The sequence below is a fragment of the Rhopalosiphum padi genome, chromosome 2 (genome assembly GCF_020882245.1).
Source record: "Rhopalosiphum padi isolate XX-2018 chromosome 2, ASM2088224v1, whole genome shotgun sequence".
Taxonomy (NCBI): Eukaryota; Metazoa; Arthropoda; class Insecta; order Hemiptera; family Aphididae; genus Rhopalosiphum; species Rhopalosiphum padi.
Window position 1 is genome coordinate 27,101,843 of NC_083598.1, and position 23,628 is coordinate 27,125,470.

Here is a 23,628-nt window from a genome sequence, read left to right on the forward strand (position 1 = left end):
TCAAGGTGGATCTAATAAGATAATAAGATATATCCACCTTGGTTTTAATTTACAATACATAGAATAAGATGATTATGATAAAATAATACAGGAACAAATTATTTTATCTTACAATAAATAATGAGATTATTTTTATTGATTAAAAACAAAATAATGTATCATTTATTTTAAATTGCGCATTTGTTTTAATAGTATAAATTTAACAATATAAAAAATAATTTAAACTTTGTCCAAGATACGGATATTGAACAACTGTAGCACTGATCAGTCATAACGGAATGTTTTCCTCAATGTTCTCCACAGGTAATATTGACGATTAGCTGTTGTGTGAGCATCGATACGTCCTCCATATCCATCATAGTATTGATCCTCGCAATGTTTATCCATGACAGGACTTGTACTACGAGCGCTAGATCTAAGATCTGGGTCATGGTGTAGATTATGTGGGCAAAACACAGATTTTTTTCTTATAACCCGTTTTTTTTGCCTCATTCTACACGATATGAGCAATACAAAAAAGCCTAAGACTGCTATTGCCAATATTGCAGCACTAGCTATGATAGCCGATTTAACAGCTACTGGTAACTTTCTCATTTCAAAACGACGGTATACCAAATTATTTTCCTCGTCTATGTCTTTATTTTTCTCAGAATAACTTTGATATTTATCTAAATGATTTGTGTCTTGAATGAATAATACCTGTGAAGGAATAGTCGGTGCTATAAGAGGCCTTTGGGTAGTTTTTATAGTGAAATCTGGCATGCTATCAAAAAGACGCGGTTCTCTTTCAGATGTTTCAATAACAATTCGAGTTTTTGGGGTTTTTGAAACAAAGGAAGTTCCTTCATTCTCGGGGTTTTTAACATTTGTTGTTGTATATGTAGTCGTTGTTGGAAAACTAAATACTTTTTTCTCCTCAAAAATCGTATCCAATTGAATTTTACCAATTTCTGCTCCTTGATCCACTTTTAAATTATTTAAATGTTCAATGTTTATTGGTGGTTTAGAGAAGTTTGTAATTTCGTGATTAAGCGTTTTTTTGTCAATTTGAATTGACGACTTAATATCATCAATTTGTATCTCTTGTGTGAGTTTTGATTTTGGTTCATTAGTTGTATTTTTATATTTATAGTCATGATTTTCTTCATCTAAATTTGTAGGTATCGTTGATACTTGTGTTGTTAACTCTTTGTTTTCATCTTTAGTTTGTTTTGAGTCATTTAATTCTTTCGCTTGTAACGTAATTTTGTTATTTTGCGCTAAACGTTTTGTTTCTATTAAATAATTAGTGAAATTTTTAGTATTTTCTGGTACTATTGGCTCATCTGCACTTATGTTTACCAATTCTTCTTTTGTGTCTATAAATTCTTGATGCCGTTGACTTGATCCTCGTTCTCTGTGTTGTAAAAGTTCTTCCAAAGTCATATTTCTAAGATTTAGTACATTTGATAATAACAATGATCCAGTTTTAGTTTTTAATAAACTTAATATTTCGTCTTTGACCTTAGGTATGCTATCGGATTTGAATTTGTATTCGTCGTTGTTATTATTTGGCTGCTCTTTCATCATTTTCGTTAGTGCTTCGTCATTGAATTGATAATCATCCGTGCTATTTTTAGATTCTTTAGGTGGTGCGTTATCTGTAATTTTGAAGTCTGGGGGAAGTAATGATAAAGGTAGTTCTTCTTTTATTACTGTAATTTTCGGTTTAATTGTTGTTATTTCTTCAATAGTTGTATTTTGTGGTTTAAAACGACGTCTTATCACTGCAGACGTTGGTGGCAAGTTACTATTTATCGGTCTTTTATGCAATACTATTATGTCGGCTCGCGATGAATTTGATTTTTTCAATAATCCAATGTCTCTATGGTTAATCTTGAGATTATCGTCAGGTAATTTATGTGTTGATAATGTTGATGAAATCGTAGATGTTTTTTGTGTGTTAGTCGTTGTAGTTGCAATAGAAGTAGATTTAGGCGTTACTGTTGAAACTGTATTTGTGGTTTCTGTTGTGACTATTTTCCATTTACCTTCTTCGGTTGAGGTTATTGGTTCCCATCGTTTTACATCTTCATTGCTCACTTTATTACCAGAATCAGCTGGCCTGCGGATAAGTTTTCTTCGTGGTAAAATATTTTCTTCTTCTGCGATGCCACCCCCTTCAATTAATGGCCTTCTTTGTAATGGTCGCCTTCGTCTCTTCATTGGCCGTCGTCGAATATATCCTTCTGCATAGTCTGGTTCTAGCGGTTCCTGATTCCATACTACAGGATGATTTATATTTTCCTCGTAAGTGTGCGTCGATGTCCTCGGACGTTTGCGTCGACGACGTCTTTTACGACGAGGCTTTCTTACTAGGACTTCAGATTCAATTTCATCAGGTTTATTTGTTGGAAATGGCACTTGACTTTCAACAATTTCTGATGAAGCTTCATCAATACTTTCTTCAAGTTCGAAATCATCGTTGTCGTTACTTATCTGTTCAGCATTAAGTTCATGGTTCTAAAATACAATTAATAATACATCTTTAAAATCATGTTTTGTATTTTAATTTGTTTAATGGAAGGAGTACTTACATCAGATGTTCCGTGAGTAGAAGAGTTGGACAATTTCAGGTTAACATTTAATTCTTCTTTATTTTTAGTACAATAAGTAACCGTGAATAGATTAAATACTAAAGTGTGTATTAAAAAAATCCAAACAACATTCTTCATTTTTCTGAAAAAAAAAAATTATATATATATTAGGTGTATTATAAAAATATAATTATTTATTATTCGCGAAATTGTAATCAGTTTAACATGATATTTTTGTCGTATATGCATTCGTAATGAATTATTTAGGTATAAGGTATTTGCAATATAGGTGATTTGTTTTTGTTTTAGTTTTGAGCAAAATCGAAATAATTTGAATTGATGACCAAAACTAAATACTATTTTATAGTTATTCAATCTATAGCTATTTTTTTGTAAGAATATGTAATATATCAATTGACAAATAACCACTATATAGTATGGTTTCGATGATTTAATGACTTTTAAATTAAATTTCAGTACGCTCTAGTAACTATACGTCAAATAACTTACAAAAATGATTGATGGTCAGTTGAATAATAATTGCGAACTTGAAAGAATACTTTCTCTGTCTAAATCGTGTGCATTCGAAAATCAAATAAAATGAAACTCATCTAGCTACTCAATGTTAGTTCATTGTCATCGTGTGTTTACCACGCGAGACATGTTTAAGGTTCATGGTACACTGAATTTTATCGAATCGAAATAATATTAATAATAATAATATTACAAAAAATGAATTGTTAAAAATAAAGAAGTTTTTGCGGTTTTTTTTTGTAATCATTAGGTGTTGGATATTAATGTCAATCTCGCAAAAATCATACACCACTAATTTTGCCAAATTAACTTCTAGTTCTTAGTCTTCACGAATATGGTATGAAGAAGTGAAACTAATCTCTGTATGACCATCTTTATGACATCTATCAAAGTAGTTTTATAGTATTTACAGTTGTGTGTATATATAGTATATGGTGTATTTTTGTCATGTTTATAGTTTTCACGGTGGATTAGAATCGGATTGAAAACTGAAAAACGTCTATTATCCTTATAAACTATAATGTTATCCCGATCATTGTGTATTTTTCTTATTTTCATTTGTCAGTAGAAAATTTGAACGATTTATAATTTCACTCGACATTCTAAACAATAATGGTTATAATTCATTTTTGAACTTTTATCTTTTTTTTTTATTGTAAGCATTGAAAAAATATTAATGTACTGTTGTACATGATATTACACACACACACACACACACACACACACATATATATTATATATGTGAATGTATATTGGTTTATTTATAACTTATATTTATGAACTTAACCATAGATGATTATTTAATATTTTTTTCTAAATTATTTGCAATTTATTCATATCTAAGACATCGTTAGGAGATTAGTAGATGTTTTAGTGGACGCACCATAGTTCTACAAAAATAAAAATATTTTGTGAATTCGTAACTTCACATGTACCTATCTTTTATAGAATTTAGTATTTTAAACTGATATAATTGAAAACATTAAAACCAATATATTTATTTTACCCGTGTTTAACGTTTACGGGACGAATTCTCTAACTAGTAGTTGCTTAAAATATTATTCTTTAAATTATTAAATTAAATTTGATTTAAATATGGGAAGTGAGATAAGTTTCGTATTTAGTAACGTATGTGCGGAGTTGGGGTGTTAAAAAAACCTTGTATGCGGAGTTAAAATGATATACTTATTATAAAATGGCTACGATGCTTGCGAAATTACAATGCACCGATTTTAAGAGTTATAACCTATAGTTAACTACCTATGTATCGTATTAAAAAAAAATCCTTATAAGTTATTTACATATATATTATTATACATATATGCATTGCATAATTATTATGTGATAACGAGTTAATTAGGGATTACGATAATATTAAATATTTACATTTACGGAGCCTTACAATTTTTCGTTATTATAAAAACAATGAAGTTTTACAAATTGTAAATATTTTTGTGAAATATGGTTCATAAAATCATAAGATACCAAAAAATTTATAATTATTGCTATGTATCTTTTTTTATTAAATATTTAGTACTTGTATTTGGCAGTGCAGTAAATATGTAAGTAAATTTGAACATTATACTTAATAATAATATTGATAAATACATACAATCAAAACACTAGGAAAATCCCTTTCAAGCTCCGATAAAACTGACTTTATATTTTTTTTTAACGATAATAATACTAACTAATTTTAAATTAAATCAATTTATGGATCTTGAAACTGTATGGAACTTTTTAAAAGTTATTTGGAAGCGTAGACTGTAAATTGTTAACTACGAGAGTCGATAGGCTTGTATATTATAAGAATTTCAAATAGTTTTAAAAAGCTTATGTATATAAAAACATTATTTCGCTATTTAATTTATATGGCTTATATAGTTATATGTAGATACTACCTACTTATTACTTTTTTTGGTTGAAATTATCTAAAATATTATGATTTTTGTACGTTTTTTCTATTATTGTTATAATAATAGATTAAACACTTCGCGAAGATAATAATTTTCACTATTGAAGCGTGTACACGTGTAATTTGTTACATAATGAATACTTAACTCATGAATGTTACGGTCGAAATAAAATAAAACAATTTAAGAATAAAAAAAACTCTAGATCACACGTGATAGGGAGATAATCCAGTTAAAAAATTAAAATACAATGGATAGTAAAAACAGTGCAGAAAGAGAAAGTAATTGCGAGTTGGTATTTAGAAGCAGATACAAAAATGAATACAACACTCACACCAGGAAATGGTCCAATTCGTATAATTGTGATTAAACGGAGCTATTGTTTTGTATTTTGTTTTTTTTTTGTCATTGATAACAAAAAAACACATTTTATAATATTACGAATGAATTAATAAATTATAGGTTATTAAGTAATAATTCCATGCTATACATATTACATATATACTTACAGACATACGTATAATATGTAGCAAATATCTATGTAATATGTAACTATGCGTTTTGATTTTGACGGTTGACACAGAATTTTTCGGCGAAAGGGTAAAATAATATGTAAAAATAAAACGAACTATTGGCACTATAAACGCGTATCAATAATATGCCAAATTGTCAAACAAAACATCCTGTAGAAAGTTTTACGTTTTTAAATTAAAATCTCAGTTATTGTGTATCATTTCTTCAACACGTTAAAATTTGGCAGACTCAATTATTATTCATTTGCCGCATGCATATGTGATACGTATATAATAGTATAATATAATATGCCTATTTTTTCACACTCATGTATGTCATAGAGACCAAAGTAATTTTTATAATAAAACATTAAATACGTAATAGGGTACCGACATCTTACGTTACGTTCTAATACATATATTATCCAATACATTGGATATAGAACGGAATGTAAAATAATTATATGATTACTATTATCATCAATACAATGATAATAATATTATCGATATTTTATTTACTAATTGTAATATAAGAATGATAATAATATCATGAATATAACGTTGGATGTGTAAAATCCAACATAAATAATTAATATAGTGTAGGTAGTATTAATTTTTTAATATATTTATTAATAAATTAATTAAAACATGAATTATTAGTTATTATTATTTACTGATTTCACGCATATGTTTTGTTATACATTTTCATCAAGAATTTATTTCTTTAAAATCTCAACTACCTTTCTTGTTATATATCGATGTATAAACTGTTAATGGATAAGCAGAGCGTTGTCTGTGTTTTATTTCTTTAGATACCTTTGAAGTATGAGTTATATATTAAACATTTGGTTTAGCTACTAGTTGACTCGTTTTTATAAAATTTTAATCAATATTAAAATATTATTCTGGCTATTCTGAGGTATATATTTGTTTTTATTAACATATTATATAATTATAAGTTCATTACAGTCTTCATATTAATATTTTGTTTGAAACAATATTTTATTGAGGCTGTATGTTACGGAAATTAAATAAAAAGCTTAATACATAAAATAAATAATAAGATAAAAAATAAGAGTGAATATACTTTTTAGGGTAGATGATCCGTTGAAATGAAATAATAGTTTCAAGGTTTAGTATATTAATTTATCAAATCGAATAGGTACTCATAAAACATAAACGAAAAAAAATATTAAAAATATTATTTATTACACTAATTGCATTATTATTATAATTGTAGCTAATTAAATAAATAAAAAAAATGTACAATCTGTAAAATTGAAAAACAATTGAGGTAAATCTGCAATAACCGGATAATTTGATGGAATTAAGTCCAGTGATACTATTCATGACTATCATTACTTTTTGTTAAACATATAGTAATGTTTGATCTTTTAATAAAATATATGTAACTAACATTCATATATTACATTAGTATAAAATTATCAATTCTATCAAACTAACAAGTAATTAAGTTTTGAATTAAATTAATATGATTTGGTTAAGTAATAATAATATTATATTTATTATATAATGCATTAATATGAATATAATATAGTATTATAATTTATACGTTGTTTTACTTAAAATTTCTTATTTTTTTTAAAATTTAAAACCGTAGAAATAAAGAAATACATTTTTTATAAATGTTAAGAAATAATAGTAATGTTCAAATTAGATATGAAAATGATATATAAAGTGCGCTTGCTATTATGTCTAGACATTCATTCAATTTGTTATATCCATCGTAATTTATTTAGAAATACTTATTGATACTTCTTATTATTTTTTTATCTCTGTCCATTTATTGTAAGAATTATTAGCACCAGATTTTTAATAAGTTGGACTTTAAAAATTGCACTTTTAAACTTTGTTAGGTATATAACATTTTATACTGTATAATTAATTTAATGGATAAGTGTATAATTTAAATTTTTAGTACTTATATTTTACATTTAACAACTTGTGTATTTTATTGGATTTTTTAAATTTGTTTTAGAAAGTGTAAATCTAGGGAATAAAAATTGAAATTAATTGTACAACTATTTCTTAAATTAATGGTTATAACCAGTAATGTGAATTGCATGCATTAAGTAATTGCTAAATATAATATATGCATGCACTTGAACATTAAAAATAAGGAAAATATCGAAAAACGTATTCTTTAAAATTATACAATTTTAAAAATATGCTAATATTTTTTTAAATATTTTAAATAAACTTTGATCGAAATTTTGCTTGCAATAATTATTTTGTGTATAATTATAATACTTATTGGACAAATAAGTATTTTTTGTCCTTTTTTACGGAATACGGAACATTCTTATCAGTATTTTTATTCAATAAGCGGTATAAGTATCTGGAAGTAAAATTGCCTATTATTAGAAATCAACGTTTACAAAAAAAAATGTATTAATTTTTCTAAAGACGTACTCATTTATGTAAAATATTTAATTTCCAACTTAGATTCTGGTTACTTTTGGAGCTTTTGTTTGCTTTTTATCCATTGGAGTTTAAACTTTAGACATAAAATGCACAAAATAGTTTAGAGAATATTTTACATTTTAAATTGGGACTTCTGAACTACCTTTATAGAAAATTTTAGTAATACTTATAATGATTAGTATATTGTATAAATAAGTTACGAAGTTTTTTTGTGTTACGAAATTATTTCTATTATTTTTATCAGCAACGTCTATTTAATCGTAATATTTCGTGTACACTAGTACACTTAGAGAAAGCAAGAGTATCATTCATTTCATTAAACTAAATACAACAGAGTCACGATGATAAAACAAGAGCTGAAGAACCGGATCCTAACTGGATTAGTATTAATCTTCGCACTTAAAACTACTTTCCTCATCATTTAAACATCTTCTTCGAAATGCATAACCCATTTAATAAATTACTGCTACTTATTTTAGAATTATTTTCTTTTAGAACTAGGTTTGAATTATCTTTGATTTTTGTTTAAAAAAGGAAGAAACTGGAGTTAGGCGCAAAGCGACTTTAGAGGAAGGTATTTTAAAATTTAAAAGTAATTCGTTTAGAGCTCGAAATTATAAGTATGCATTTAATAGATACAATTAAATGAATTGTATTTAATTATTATGATGCATATTATAGGTATTCAAAGAAAAAGTAACAAAATATGCAGTTGTATCCATTGTATTATTTAAACTTGATATACTTGATAAAAAATTGTTTAAAAATACATTACTTTTACACCAGAAATCAGCACTGTTCTTTTTATCAGTAGCAATAAGAAACACTAAAATAATCAATATTAAAATAATACATTATTAATTAAAATGCATTATTCCTCAAATAAACAATAAACAACAAAAATGTCAAAAATAATACCAATTATTAATTTTTTTTTTTTAGTTATTTAAAATTTAATTTATTTATTTATTTCACATGTAGTGTGAATTTAACTAAAATGAACTAATAAGTAATAATTCTTCGAGTATGAAAAAATAAAATTTGTGTTTTTAAAGTTGATATATAAATCGTCGGTATTTTGATCCACGTGTTTACTACATTCACTGCAGTAAACTAACATGTAAGATAAAAATTTCGTACTATAATTTGGATTAGTATAAATTACTAATCAATATATTCATTGTTCGTGTATATATTTTTATACATTACTCAGTACTATGAATTATAATGTGTACTCTATAATAGGTACTCTATTATGTATTAAATTTAAAAAATTTACTAGCCGCTTAAATAAAGATGCGTTAAGGTAGTCTTTGCTGTAATTAAAAAATGAATGACTATAGACTTAAATTTGTCACTAAATATTTTGTTATATTAGAAATGTTTAGATAAGTTAGAATATTAAGAATACTTTAAATTTTTTTGAGCTATTTATAAATATTTTAATTTGTCGACTATTTTAATTTTTAATATGTATGATAAAATTGGTTTTTAATAAAAAAGTTTGAAAAAGTAACACAAGGTTGGTTCTCCGGGATTTTTTAAGTGCTACTTAAAAAATATCGAAAACAGTTACGTAGGTATACCTTTATGCAGGGTCACAATTTTATTTACATGCATTTAATTTTTAAATGTTGACGGAATATTCGCAAGGTAGAAATAATTAAAAATGTAATATAAAAATCTTCTTAAGTTGTTAATTTGTCCATTAAAAAATATTGAAAATCCGTGGATACAATGTTTTTATAATCTATAAATTTATAGGTTTTTGACATTAAAAAAATACACATTATTTTGTAGTTAATAATTCATCAAACCTTTTTGTTTTATTTCTAAGTTTTGAAGTTTAATACAAGATTTTTCATAAGTAGTTCATATATATATTTAGATGGTTATTTTTATAGACATTTTAAGTTCAAATTAGAACGAAATTACTTATTTTAACAATAAATATCATCATTAATTATTTTATTATAATTTAAAAACATTCGTGGAGATTTAAAACATTTATATATACTATATTATGAATTTTGCTATACGTTATGACATTTTCGATTTTTTGAAATATTATCTATGTAATTTATTATATGAATCTATTTTTATTGTCTTACGGAATTTACAGAAATATATTATTAAATTTGAATTTATATAAGTTGATATTATAATTTGGTAAAAATATATATTATAATAATTAAATGCTAATCATATAATAAATGTAATTTTCGGGAAAATTTCATCAACTTACCATAATATTAAAAGTAAAATAAATAGCTTTAATAGCTATTATATATAAAAAAAAAATACATCATAAAATATACTTGGTATTATAGGCTGAATGATTATTTCCGTTTAGAATTGTTTTTCGTTTACAATGATATATCATTGAATTCAAATTTAACAAATCCATTATAGTGACCTACTCGACACCTAATGTACCTACTGCAGTGGTACCTACTTGCATACTTTTTTAAATTTATATTTTATTTAAAAATATAATATAAGGTTTATCATAAAAGTTTATTACAAAAAAAAATATTTAGCGCAAGGCTAAATTATTTTTTTTATGAATATTTGATTTTTGAATTTTGACGAAAATCACTAAAATTTTCAAGGTTTCGAATTATTTTGCAAACACATAGGCTGATCTCTCTGCTCAGAATATTTTTCATCGTATGTAATGGTTTATCATTAAATTTAATATAATATCTATTACAATGACCTCCTCAATGATGAAGTATAGATACTAGATATAGGTACTCTACACCTACTATATTTCAGAGTAACCTCTTAGTTCTTTTTGAAATTAAATTACTCACACACATTTATGTACATAAATAAAATATTTTGAATAAATTACCGAAAACCTAGTTTTTTTAAATCTACCTTCAAATATCATAGTGTATCTACGATGCTTACTTAGAATATCTTAATTTAAATTGAATAACAGTTTTTCGTGAGAACGAATTAGCTTTCCAGTAACATTGTTTATAGTACACATACTTAATTTTAATGCATACTCATAGAAAGTATCGTATTATATATTTTGTTTATGCGAAATCCACTCATTGCCAACAATCAACATAGAAAATATATTCAAATCATGATATAACGTGACGAATAAGAATGGAGAATAGTAATAATATTACGCATAATTTTTATTTTATTTTTTATGTATACGTTGTTTACTAATATGACTGAATTATTAACTTTATATTGGCATCAACTAGTATTTGAGAGAAAGCCAAATAATGGCATCTCGAAAATGTCAATTTTACACTTCTATATACTCTTACGATTATGATATTCGGAACTAGGAAGCGAACTCGAGTGATTTATTAGACACGTGAACTTGATAATAATTGTGCAATCATATTTTTCTCTGACGAAGCGTGATCAAACGAATAAGCTTATTAGTGCGCAAATAACGAACCCCCTTAATTATATAAAATTAGCGCCTTTCTAAATTCCGCCTAGTTGGATTCTATATATACATAGTTTATAGTCATAAAATTGAAATTGAATTCTAGAAGGTTTTTCGTATTGAGAAACTAAGAAGTGTCTATTTTGGACCAGAAAATAACATAGGGCATAGGTCGTGCAGTGGACTTCGCGGCGTGTCGGACCTCGCTCTCTTTTTTTTTAGTTATATTTTATTTATTTATCTATTTATTTTTGTACCGGTGAAACCAGAATTATTGCCCTAAGCATATAGTATATTAGTATTACAATAAAAATGAATTTGTTCTCAAATACGTAGTAGCGGGTGATTAGATGAAAAGTCGATTGTTATCAAAAATTTAACAAAATGTACTCGCATATAATAATATCAAAAAATAAATGATTCTTTATAAAGCCTCGAGGTAAATTATAATAATAATAAATTATAATTTCCAACTTATACCTATATAGTAGTTGAATACTATTGAATGTACCTATAATATACTAGTATAATCAACCGCAATATTAACAATATGGTTTATACGCATCGTGTGTTACGATTTTTTTTTTGTAAGCTACTTTTAAATATTTGTATATAAATTGGAGCATTGTGTTTTTAATATTTATTTAATATTTAAAGCAATTTTAACAATTATTACAGTTAACTTTAGGTATAGCATTATTAGTGAGTCGTAATCATATTATGTTTCTAATTAAAAAATTAATTTATTTTACGTATTTAATTAATACAAGCTGTATTTTGTTAAATTAATTACTAATTGTAGTTACGTTGGTTAGATTCAATTTAAAAATCATGTACAAAATCATAAAACTGTTTTCATTTTGTAAAGTAGATATTTGGTTCTCATTAATATTTTTTATTACATAACAATTATTGGTTTCAGACTAAAGTTGTTGCTTTATAAAATCTATGTTTAAGATTTTCCAATATATCAATATATGAAATTATATATTAGGTACCTATTACAAAAAAACTAATATTGTAGACGTTCACACACCATGCACGGTAGTGTTGCACTATTTTATATAGGTAGGTACTTAACTATCACGTGAATATATTGTAATTTGTAGTGCAATAATGCCCCTGTTATTATAATTTCGTATTTTTGTATTGAAAATAAATGTCTTACAACATAATGTGTAAATGGAACCATGTAACATTTGAAGATATTCACATGTCGAAATGTTACTATTGTTTATAATTTATAAGGTTTATACCTATTTTATTGTTCTAAATTTCCATGATAGAACTAAAGATTTGTTTTTTAAAATGTTTATTTAAATTTGTTTAGGCATGTTATATTTTATATCATTACATAATATTATATCAATAAAATAAAATGCACTTTTTAAAACTATTATTGTATACCTATGTAAGTTATAAAATAATTTGAATAACAGATATTAAAAAATCACTACCTACTGAATATCGTTTTTATTCTGGAACTCTGTAGTACCTTCTACTATAAATCTATAAGATGTAATCTCAATAATCCTTTTAAACAAACAATACAAGAGTATTTGTTAATAGAAAAACTAAAAAACCACATCATGACTTATATCAAAAACACTAGTCCTTTATCTATCTGCTTAAGAAAACTCATTTTTGACTTTATGAGTCATTTCTCAAATATCTTTTTTGCCACGCAACATAAAATACATTTTAGTATTCTGAAATATTAAATCTGTTTTAAACAACTCGTAATTTTGAATTAATTGTTTTTAAGTTTAAATTTGTATTATATCATATTGTAAACATTCTAATAGTTAACTTGACTAACCATAATAAAATAAATATAAAAATATTTTAGTTTTAAATAATTTAGACTCCTGGGTTTGAGAATGTTATTTATTTTATAGTTAGGTATTTTTTGTCTTTTTGTTGTTTTTGTTTTTGTTGATATTTTAAGTATTTTTGTAATTTAATATTTTAATATTTACATTTTCTTTTATAGTTTTATTTTACATTTAAAATAATGTTTGTTTATTAAAATTCAAAACACTGAAATTTGTTTTATTTTACAAAATTAATAACAGAATAACTGTTATTATTTTTTTTAATGATACGTGATGTTTATTATCATTTAACTTCAGAAATGTATTGTATGAAAATAAAAAAACTCGTAATTAATAAGCTCATAATACGTTTCATCAAGTTACAATATATAATAGCAAAACTAACGCGATTTCAATTTATAGAATAATTCATGTTCATACAATTCATTCCAATAATTAATAGTCTGCTCAAAATAATTCTTTTAGAAATTGAATTATTCCTTTATCATAATAAATAAATATCCCCTTTATACAAAATCTGTGTTTAATGATATTATCTGGTGCAATAATACATACCGTGCGTGGATTAATTGCCGGATTTGAGACTATTGGTAGGTATAATTTTTTCTTTCTATTTCATCTCATTATTTGATTTATTATTAAAATCAACTTTCTTGTACCTAATCAGTATGTGGTTATTTTGATTTCATTGTTATTTACGCGTAGTTGCCAATCGATATTTTTATTTACTATAAAGTTTCATATTGAAAATATTTTCAAAATTATATAGTACAAAGATCGATGTAGATAATAGAGTATACCTATCTGATATAATTATAGCCTCTCGAATATGTAAAGTTAAATTTAACTTGAATCGAAATTTTTCGTGTTAACAGGTTATAGTATGAAATTTATTCATTTTTTCATAATTTACGATACTCGATGTTTTCTATACTTAATAGCGAATTTATTGGATGAAAACATTAAAAATAGTAAACATCAGTTCAAACAATTCAAATTATCATCTCACCCATCTATGTATGCATTTAGGTATAATATGCTAACCTAATTTGTAGGTATGCTATTACCTATACTACAATACAATATAATATGTATGTACCAAAATCACATGTGTATCTATTATGTTCACGAGCTAGATCCCGTTTTTGTAGATATTATATTAATAGTGAAACGATGACCACGCGCAGACCATTTTTTTTTTTATAATAGCGAGACAACGACCGTTTATGTATGTGTGGTAATTTATGTAATTCTCTCAACAATATAAATATGCGTGTATAAGACGTATATCTAATTACTTTCATGACATTGTTAAAAAATATACACATGTGTAATGTGTATGTGTGTATGGCTTGATGTGGGCATGAGAGAATATACGCATTATTATATGCAAATAATATGTGTTTATACGTATATATTTATGTTTTTTTCTCCAAACCGTGCGAATTCATAACAAATTTAATATGTAATTTTAGTGTATGTATATATAAATATTTTCCACTTCGTATTATAATGGGTAGGTATTGCTTAATAAACAACGCGATACACGTGACATGTCTACTTAGCGGTGTATTTAGTAAATTAAAACACAAATCCTCCGTCTCGTATGTGAAAAAGTTTAATACGTATAATATTGTTCGAGTAGTTTTTATGGGTACCCAGTTGTTTTTCTTTTTGAAATAGTGTGTAGTGGATTACATATTACATTGTAGCTATAGATACTGCGCAGCGCTTTCACCCGCGGGTTTCCTCGAGAAACTGGTCCCGATCGAAAGCAAAAATACTCGTTTTTCTTACATTTTAATTCAATTTCCGAATGCTGTCTAAAACGAACATCCATCATAAATTAAAATAAGAGGCGTCTTTAGTCTTAAGGAACAAACGCGGCGACGACGGTGCTAAAATCGGATATCCGCATTTAGCACGGATAAATACCATGAACAAACGGATGAGGCGCCGCGTCGAGGTTTGTTCCACGTGGGAAAATGTTCGCGGAATTTGAAAAAAAAAATACTCAACATCATAGTGTCGTTACAACCTGTTGTTGTATAGAAGGCTTGGTATATTATCCAGTAGGACAGATTAACGCGAACAGGCGTTTCAAAAAGTCGTTACAATTTAATTCGAAGACCACGAGTCTTCAAGTCTATATAAGACCGTTATGATATTATGATATAATATAATATACGATATATTATACAATTATATAGATTCTATAGAGTTTAAACTCTACACAGTTTTCGTTTAGATAGCTCTATAGTTAACAGCGACCAGAACTATATAGGTACGTATCTTCTCCCTTCCGCCCACGTATTATTCAGTGTAATTAATTTCAAACTCGTTATATGATAAATGCTTGATAGTTATTAATTATTATTATACTTTTAATTATGGTTTTTTTTTTTAATATGTCGACGATACTACAATGATAACGAATTATAATAAATATAAATTTCCTTTTAGATTCCGTTTGTGTAAAATAACCATCATTGCTTCCGGAAGTAAAATAAAAAATTAAGTAGATAAATTATTTGATTGATGTTGATGATTATTGCAGTGTGTTTATTCGTTGAGATAAGTTAATCGGTTTCATATTTTCTTAATTACAAACATACCTATAATAGTAACTGGTGATCACTACACTTATCGTGCTATCGCTATGTGTATCTATTGGCAATAAATATTAGGTTAAATTCTTTATCCAGCATTAATAAATACAATTATTTAGAAGAAATTAAATGGGACAGTTTAAAAATAGCTACATATTATTATTGTTTTAACTTATAGAAAGTGGTTTTACTTATCCGTCTTGTGTTCAACACCAGAAAATGTTTTGTATACAATTTTAATTGGGTCTCATTAAAATGATAATGAAGATTTAAAATTTTTACTTTCATACTAATTAATAATCAAGAAAGTTTGGTCTTTTATTATGCAACTGCAATTGTTAGTGTAAAATCTATCAAATTGTGGTTTTATTATAGAATTGTGTTCGTGATATCGAGCTTTAAAACACTTATTTTTTAAAATATTGGTGGTTTTAAAACTTTTAAGTTATTTCTGTCTAGGTGGATGATAATGTAATTATTTCATATATTATACAATTGTTATTTTTTTAAATTACAAATTACAATACACGAATTAAATTATTATTTTTATTTTCTAGCTATTATATTATTGTTATATTGTATTAAAATACTGAAATATAATAATAACTATAATAACTAATCCTAGAAAAGCTTATTTTGTTTTAATTTTATTACATATAATTATTTTCATACCTATACATAAATACATTTTTTTAATTACATGAATTCTTATTTTAGTAACATTATTAGAGAAAATATTTATTTGTATGTGTATAATGAAGAGAAATACTAGTTATACACTATTAATTGTCACACATATAAGTATTTTATTGTTTTATGCTTAAAATACATATATAATATAAGAATATACGAGTTTATATATGAAAGTAGTTTTATTATAGTTGTCAGTTATTTATGTAGGATACATTTTTATGTGAATAAGTATTTAGCAGAAATACTAAACCGGATTTAAAAGAGAAATAACATAATAATAGTTTACTAAACAAAATTATATCTTTATATTGTTTATAATTTAACACACATTTATTTTGTAGAAAAAAAGTATTTGACTTGGGATCTACGCACGCGTTAGGTATAATTAAGTTTACATTAAATACGTATTTTTACTTATTATATAATGCATCGAAATAAGAAAATTTTATTTTAAGCAGTATTCATGTTGAATTTATAAGCCCTTGTGATGCTGTGTTGTACCTTGACTATATTATATTGATTGTTATTTAATAAGCATGACAAACTGTATAATTTTAATAATTAATTTTGAAAGAAAATATTATAAATTTGTAGATATATTTTAAAAATATTATTTGAAAGAATTTAAAATATATACTATAAGCATATATATTAAATATCAGTTCATAATGTTTTTACATTTCGATTTACATCCACTAAAAAATAAGTACTATTTTATGCTCTAGTGACGCTCAAGTATTCGAAATGATACTATTATTTTATTTATATGTTTAAAGGTGCTTGGGTTGAGTTAGAAAGCAATTCTATAACAAAATGTATCTTTATTTCATAAGTAATTGCGATTTTTCTTTTTAACACATTTTTATTTAAGGACCAATATATTTAAGAAAAATATTCTAATGCCAATTATTACGCGTTGCAATTAATGTTTATAAGTACAATTTATGTAATGATGATCTAGAATTAGTTTGACGAAGTTATAATTGTAAATTATATCGTAACTAATGATCAAATTAAGATTTAATCAAAAAGGAAAGTAACTTAAAAACATTCTTATAAAAAAATATTGTCCCTTAAAATTGTTTAAACTACATGTTATAAACAATTTTGAGCGTAACATGTTTATATATATTGTGGCACAATAAAACGTTTTTATAAATATTAAGTTACTCATATAAACAAATAACAATTATCTATTGAATATGATAACAAAAATTAAGAAACATTATACTGAAATGTCTGGAATTCAAAACGTATGTATGTATATACTATATACGTATTATGTTTATAAAAATGAATGTTTCTTTGGTTGTTTGTCCTCTATGACTATATATTTAAAAACTAAAGGAAAATTTTCAATAAAAGTAGATTCATTAATATTTGGGGGTGGTATTTAACATATTTTTAAAAAAAACTTTCATATATGTTGCTACAGCGTACTGTTTACTAATAGATTTAGTTTTGGCTCACGAAAATCGAATATTTTTTGTTGATTTAAATGGTTATTGGTTAGTTTATAATAAAAGATTACTATTATAATTAGTAAAATATGTCATATAATTTTTTTAATAAATATATTTAACAAAATCTTAAAATCAAATACTTATGAACGCAAATTATAATGATAACTAAACGATACTGGATTTATGACGCCTCTCAAGCATTATTTGAAACTGTCTCCTTTATTTTTGCGTTTACATCAAAAATATGATCAGAATTAAGACGTGGAAATAAAATTACAAAATTAATCACTCTAATAGTGTTTATATTACAAATTTCAACTGAAGTAAAACGGAAAATAGTAGAAAGATAGATTAATTTTAAACCAGACGAAGTTGGGCTACACAGCCAATTACCTACTTTTAAATTTTAATACTTAAGACTACAAATTCAGTAAAAGTATAATAAATATAATTTAATATGTTTAAATATAGTATGAAGTAACATTTTAAAAATATCTCTTCATAAATATAATAATTCAAAATCTAAGATGTGTTTATAAGTATGCAATATACACTAGTAGGTACTATAAATTATAATACTTTGCTATTTAATAGGTAGTAAAATCATAACATTCATTCGAATCAAAGCGATGATGTTTTTAAATGCTTAGAAAGTAAATTGTCTATTACTCCGCACTTAAAATATATTTAATTGATTAATAACATTTAAATGCTACCAAAATCGTCTTTAAAATAAGGTGTTCGTTCATTATGTTTTGATTAATCACATAACGCGGAACTCTCTTGGAGCTGTTAATAGTTTGTTCCGTCATCCGCGTCCGTCGGAAAATATATACTTCCTCATTTTCCGACTATTCGTTCCAGAATCAAACTTAAAGATGAACAATTTCATTAAATTAAAAACAAATTATCGATTCGTTTTTTTGATTATTATTTAACTGCAATTTGTTTATATATTTTATTTTATATATTATGATATAAACAAAAATATAACTATATATTAAATGTTGTACCTATTATTAATAATGTGCTTTCAAGTTTTTAAAGAAAAAATAAAACAATTATCTTTTGTTTGAAAATGATTCAATTTAAAATAATTCTATTTAAATTATAATATTGCATAACCAGAAAATATTTTCCTTCAAATGTATAATAAGTCTGTAGGTACAGTTTACATGCTAGTAGTACAATAATAGCTTATATACGTTATAATGTCAAGTGATAATAAAAGAAGAATATATCATATCAATGTATGTTCAAGTAAAGATATTTTTAACTACTTAAACTATGAGACAATCATAAGAGAACATTATTACTTTTGTTTAACTAAAATTGTCTTTCGTTATTGTGGTTCACATTTGACTATAGTTATTAGAATTTTTTTTTCTTATTTTGTTAGATTTATTATAATATATATCTGTTAAGCATTTAATTTGTAGTTTTAATGATACGAATACGATGGTTAACTTTTCTATTTACTTCAATGTTTTAAATCACCACGATATTTATTGAGTGTAAAAGTAAAATGTGTTAAAAAGTTAATTTCTTTAAATACATAGCCACATAGGTATGTAATTATTATATGGTTTAAAAAAATATATTGTGCATTATACTTATTTAACTCCTTGTTGTTGTTGAGATTTTACTATATTTTAGGCAGATAGTGTTCCTGCATGCATTTAAGTGCTTATACAAAAATTTTATTAACATTTTAAATGTTTATATTTATTAGATACCTACCTATACTGTAGCTAATTAGTAATTATAATGTTTTTGTCGACGAACCTGTAATTATTGAACCTTTAGTTTTTCTTTCATTAGTATTTTCTTGACGAGCGTCCCGGCGTATCCATAACGTTGATGTTCGCTGCGGTGGTGTTCGAGTACCCACTTAAATATAATATTATTATGCCGGCGTTAACCACAACAACTATCCGTTAATTATAAAATTATCACACCTATGATGTATCATGCACACTAGTAGCAGTACTACTAACACCGTGAACCATTAAACGTTAAACGCGCACTGGCACATGCCCACAATACTACGATAGTTTCCGGCGCGAACAAACACCGAACACGAGACACGAGTAAATAACCTTTCACTGAAGAATTGTATTTCTGTATATCCATGACAGGATGTATATATACACGTTCGTACCACTTCCACTCCATCTCACACTCCTTCCGTCTACAATAATATTTATATTCGATCGCGTGCCACCGAACGCCGTTATTTATTATTGTTATGTTATGACCACTACTTGTACGAACGTTTCGACCCTTCGAGCTATTTACCGTCAATTCATTCGCAAGACACACTTTTGATGTTGTATATATATTATTTCCGCATTGAATTATTATATGTACTCTAATTAATCTAGTTAATCAGCTATACGCTTCTATAAATAGTCGATTCAAAAACTAGGGCTGAAATATAGAGGCTGATAAAAATAATGCATAACTATATTAAAAAGGTATTTTTTTTTAGTAATTAATCCATTTTTTAAATTATTGATGTACATATACGTAAGTGGGAAATAATTATTATTTTTATGAATCGTCGAGCATGAATACATGATGACAATTCCAATTACCTTTCCAAAATGTCTAGTTTTTTCGTTTAATTAAATAATTTATGAGTAATTTAAGTTTTTCAAAGAATACGTTTCTAATTTCATTTCCAAAGCAGAATAATTTTCTAAAAGTTATACGAAAATAGAATTTTCAACAATTAGTTTACTTATTGTAAGTTACCTACTTATAAGTATTTATATTTAAAGTTTAGTTGACCGGCGGATTAGTGTGAAATATAGAACATACCCTCTAAAATGTTGGTAAACACTAAATTATTACAACGAATTAAATATTTATTTGAAATTCATTTTTTGTATACAGATATTTTAGTTTTAAAAACTTAAGTACTTATCGAAATAATGATTGTTGACTGTAGTAATAGTAATTAATAATATTATAAATATTGTGGTAGTCATCCAGTATATAATATGATAATAAGTATATATATTTATTACACGCGCACATAAATAATATAATATATACATGAGTTATTATTATAATGCTGTATACATCTGATAAAAAGTCTTTGAATTATTTTAATTTAAATTATTTAGGCGAATTTACAGTTATCCAACCATCTAGGTATTATATATACGGTAGCCAGTAGATATTACACAAAAGGCGTAGATGGTTATTTTAGAGTAGATTAATCTACTTACAAACTCTATACGGGCTTATTGTAAACGTGTGTGTCTTAAACAATAAATGCGTTTTAATTAAAATGTTCAACATCAATACAAATATAGCTTTGTCGTTTGATTATGATAATAATTTGACCTAACACTTGTGGCAAAATATTTTTAAATGTTTGATGTAGGTATAATGTATAGGTAATGAATAATGATTAAAAACAATACATTTATATTTTATTATAATATTAATGTTAATGTATTCTTATGAAAATGTTGAAAACATGGAACTTTAACAAATTATAAATTTTTATAATTTTTTTCCATTTTTCACTCCAGAATTGTATAAATATTTGGTACATCTTAATTATTTTGTAGTAGGTATTTTATCTGCTACCCACCACTAGGTTTAAACTGTAAAGGGACCGCTTACTACGTCTATATAGCATTCTACGTTCACCATTTTAAATGCCTGCTTATCCGTGTAACCATGATATTGCTGTATATAGGATTAGATAGTTTATGTTTGAATCTAAAACATATCGCTTCGTGAGACTTGGGCTTTGGGCTATAGAAATTTGGGTGGCAGATAACAGAAAATACCCACCGATCATAGGATTTCTATTGTGATTAGAAATTGTTTTAATACATTTTACATTTAAAAAAAGTCATTATGATAATCGTAATAATTTTCACTTATAGGTAATATAAATATATACCTATGATAGTATATATGTTGTATAATTATTATTTTTATAATGAATTATAGAAGAAAATATACAGGTCTTACATTATATAAATAGGTAAACGTTAATGTGTGCATATTGAAATTCGAATATACAGTGAAACCTCCACTAACGGACACCTCTCAATAGGAAACCCTCCGAATAGCGGAATCTCCGAATAACGGATATTATTTTAATAGGGAGTTTTTAAAATAATGGTAAGTCCCTAATCTTTATTTGAAAATAATACATATTCACATTCATATGTATTCTCGTATTACTATTGAGATTGCACAAAGACGGTGTAATTATAAACAGACAAAGCTTACCGATTTTTTCAACCAAAAATAATTTAAAAATACATGTAGGTACATAGTTTTGATTTTGATTGTAAAAATATACTTTAAATAATAATAATTTGTAAAAATTTAAAAATTTAATAATTTACAATAAATAATAAGTAATAACATTATACATACATAGTAAATTATTATACAAATAAATTTAAAAAATGTATCTCCTCTGAATAACGGGCACCTCCGAATAACGGACAAAATTTTAGTAACAGAGAGTGTCCGCTATTCAAAGGTTTCGCTGTTTCACTGTATCACTTTATTTATTAAAATTAATTTTTTTAATTTGTCAATTTAAAGATTAAAATGAGCAGTCTATAATTGTATTTTATGCATATTGTTATAGGTGGGCAGTATCGACGCTAATGTCGCGTCAAAATACAGTTCCCAGCTCAGAAAACCCGTCCGAAAATGTTAGTGCGCTCATACCGCTTTGGGACATGTTCAACCACCGAAGTGGAAGAGTAAGTAGATTATTATAACTTATTTATTCGTGTAAACAAAAAAGCTGCAACTATGAATATGGATAAATCTGGTTGTAGATCTGTTAATAAATTATTATTATTAATACGAATATATTATGTTATAATACATTTAATTTTAGAATTCAAGACAGGTGGGCCGTGGGAATGTAGATTCGGTTAAAATAAAACTGTATTAAAGTTGAATTTACCTTTACACAAATGACTACACTCCGGGGTCAACAATACACAATTTTTTGGTTCGGGGTTAGTTTCTATAATATGTTCTTAAAATATGTAATTCCATCCAAACACAACGCGATTTTTTCGTATAGAATTTTGCCGAAGACGTGTATTTGTTTTTTACTTATACTATATGACATATGTTATATAATGATACATATTTTGATTCATATAATAATATAATATAAATACAGGTGAATGATCTATAATGACAAGTATGTAAGACAATAGATTTTTTTTTTTTTAAACCGCAAACTTCAATTCGAAGTCAAACTAATTTTTATTTTTGTTTTTTCGTTTGTATATAATATATTATATTATTATGTATACCTACAAATTCTGTTATTGTGATGTAATTTATTTTTTCTGCAACGTGGTATATGGTTATCTCGCGGTGAGCAAGCAGTGTATTCGTTACGGCTTTATTCGTGGCTATCATAAGTGCGACAAGGTCAATTTGCTTTCAATTCATCTTTATAGATTGAGTTATTTTTAACTTATTATATACGTAACTTAAACTTCGAGTTGAAGGGGATCGAGTCTCAGCTGCTATTTCCGTCGAGTACCTAATAGCCTATAGGAAACCAAAAATGAAGAATAAAGTCCTGATAAATAACGTACTCACGTCTTAAAAAGCCT

The 23,628-nt window shown here is 25.5% G+C and overlaps 2 protein-coding genes across 2 annotated transcripts in view; one reads left to right on the forward strand and one right to left on the reverse strand.

Annotated features, from left to right (window-relative positions):
- LOC132921324 (actin-histidine N-methyltransferase-like) overlaps nucleotides 1-23,628 on the forward strand; it is a 34,524-nt gene that overhangs the window by 4,424 nt on the left and 6,472 nt on the right. The window contains exon 6 of the mRNA XM_060984288.1: nucleotides 22,632-22,749. Coding sequence (XP_060840271.1) covers nucleotides 22,632-22,749 — 118 coding nt within the window. The remainder of the gene's footprint in view (nucleotides 1-22,631; nucleotides 22,750-23,628) is intronic.
- LOC132921322 (uncharacterized) lies at nucleotides 99-20,116 on the reverse strand. Its single transcript, XM_060984282.1, has 3 exons — nucleotides 19,787-20,116; nucleotides 2,577-2,718; nucleotides 99-2,502 (listed from the first exon to the last, which is right to left on the reverse strand). Exons 2-3 carry the CDS (start codon nucleotides 2,712-2,714, stop codon nucleotides 265-267), a joined length of 2,376 nt encoding a protein of 791 aa, XP_060840265.1. The 5' UTR covers nucleotides 2,715-2,718; nucleotides 19,787-20,116; the 3' UTR covers nucleotides 99-264.

What these genes read in the sequence shown, in the direction of transcription:
- LOC132921322 (XM_060984282.1), bottom strand. Translation starts at nt 2,714, where the DNA reads ATGAAGAATGTTGTTTGGATTTTTTTAATACACACTTTAGTATTTAAT. An exon ending in CTACTCACGGAACATCTGAT is followed by an intron (nt 2,503 to 2,576) that starts GTAAGTACTCCT and finishes ATTGTATTTTAG; the next exon opens with AACCATGAACTTAATGCTGA.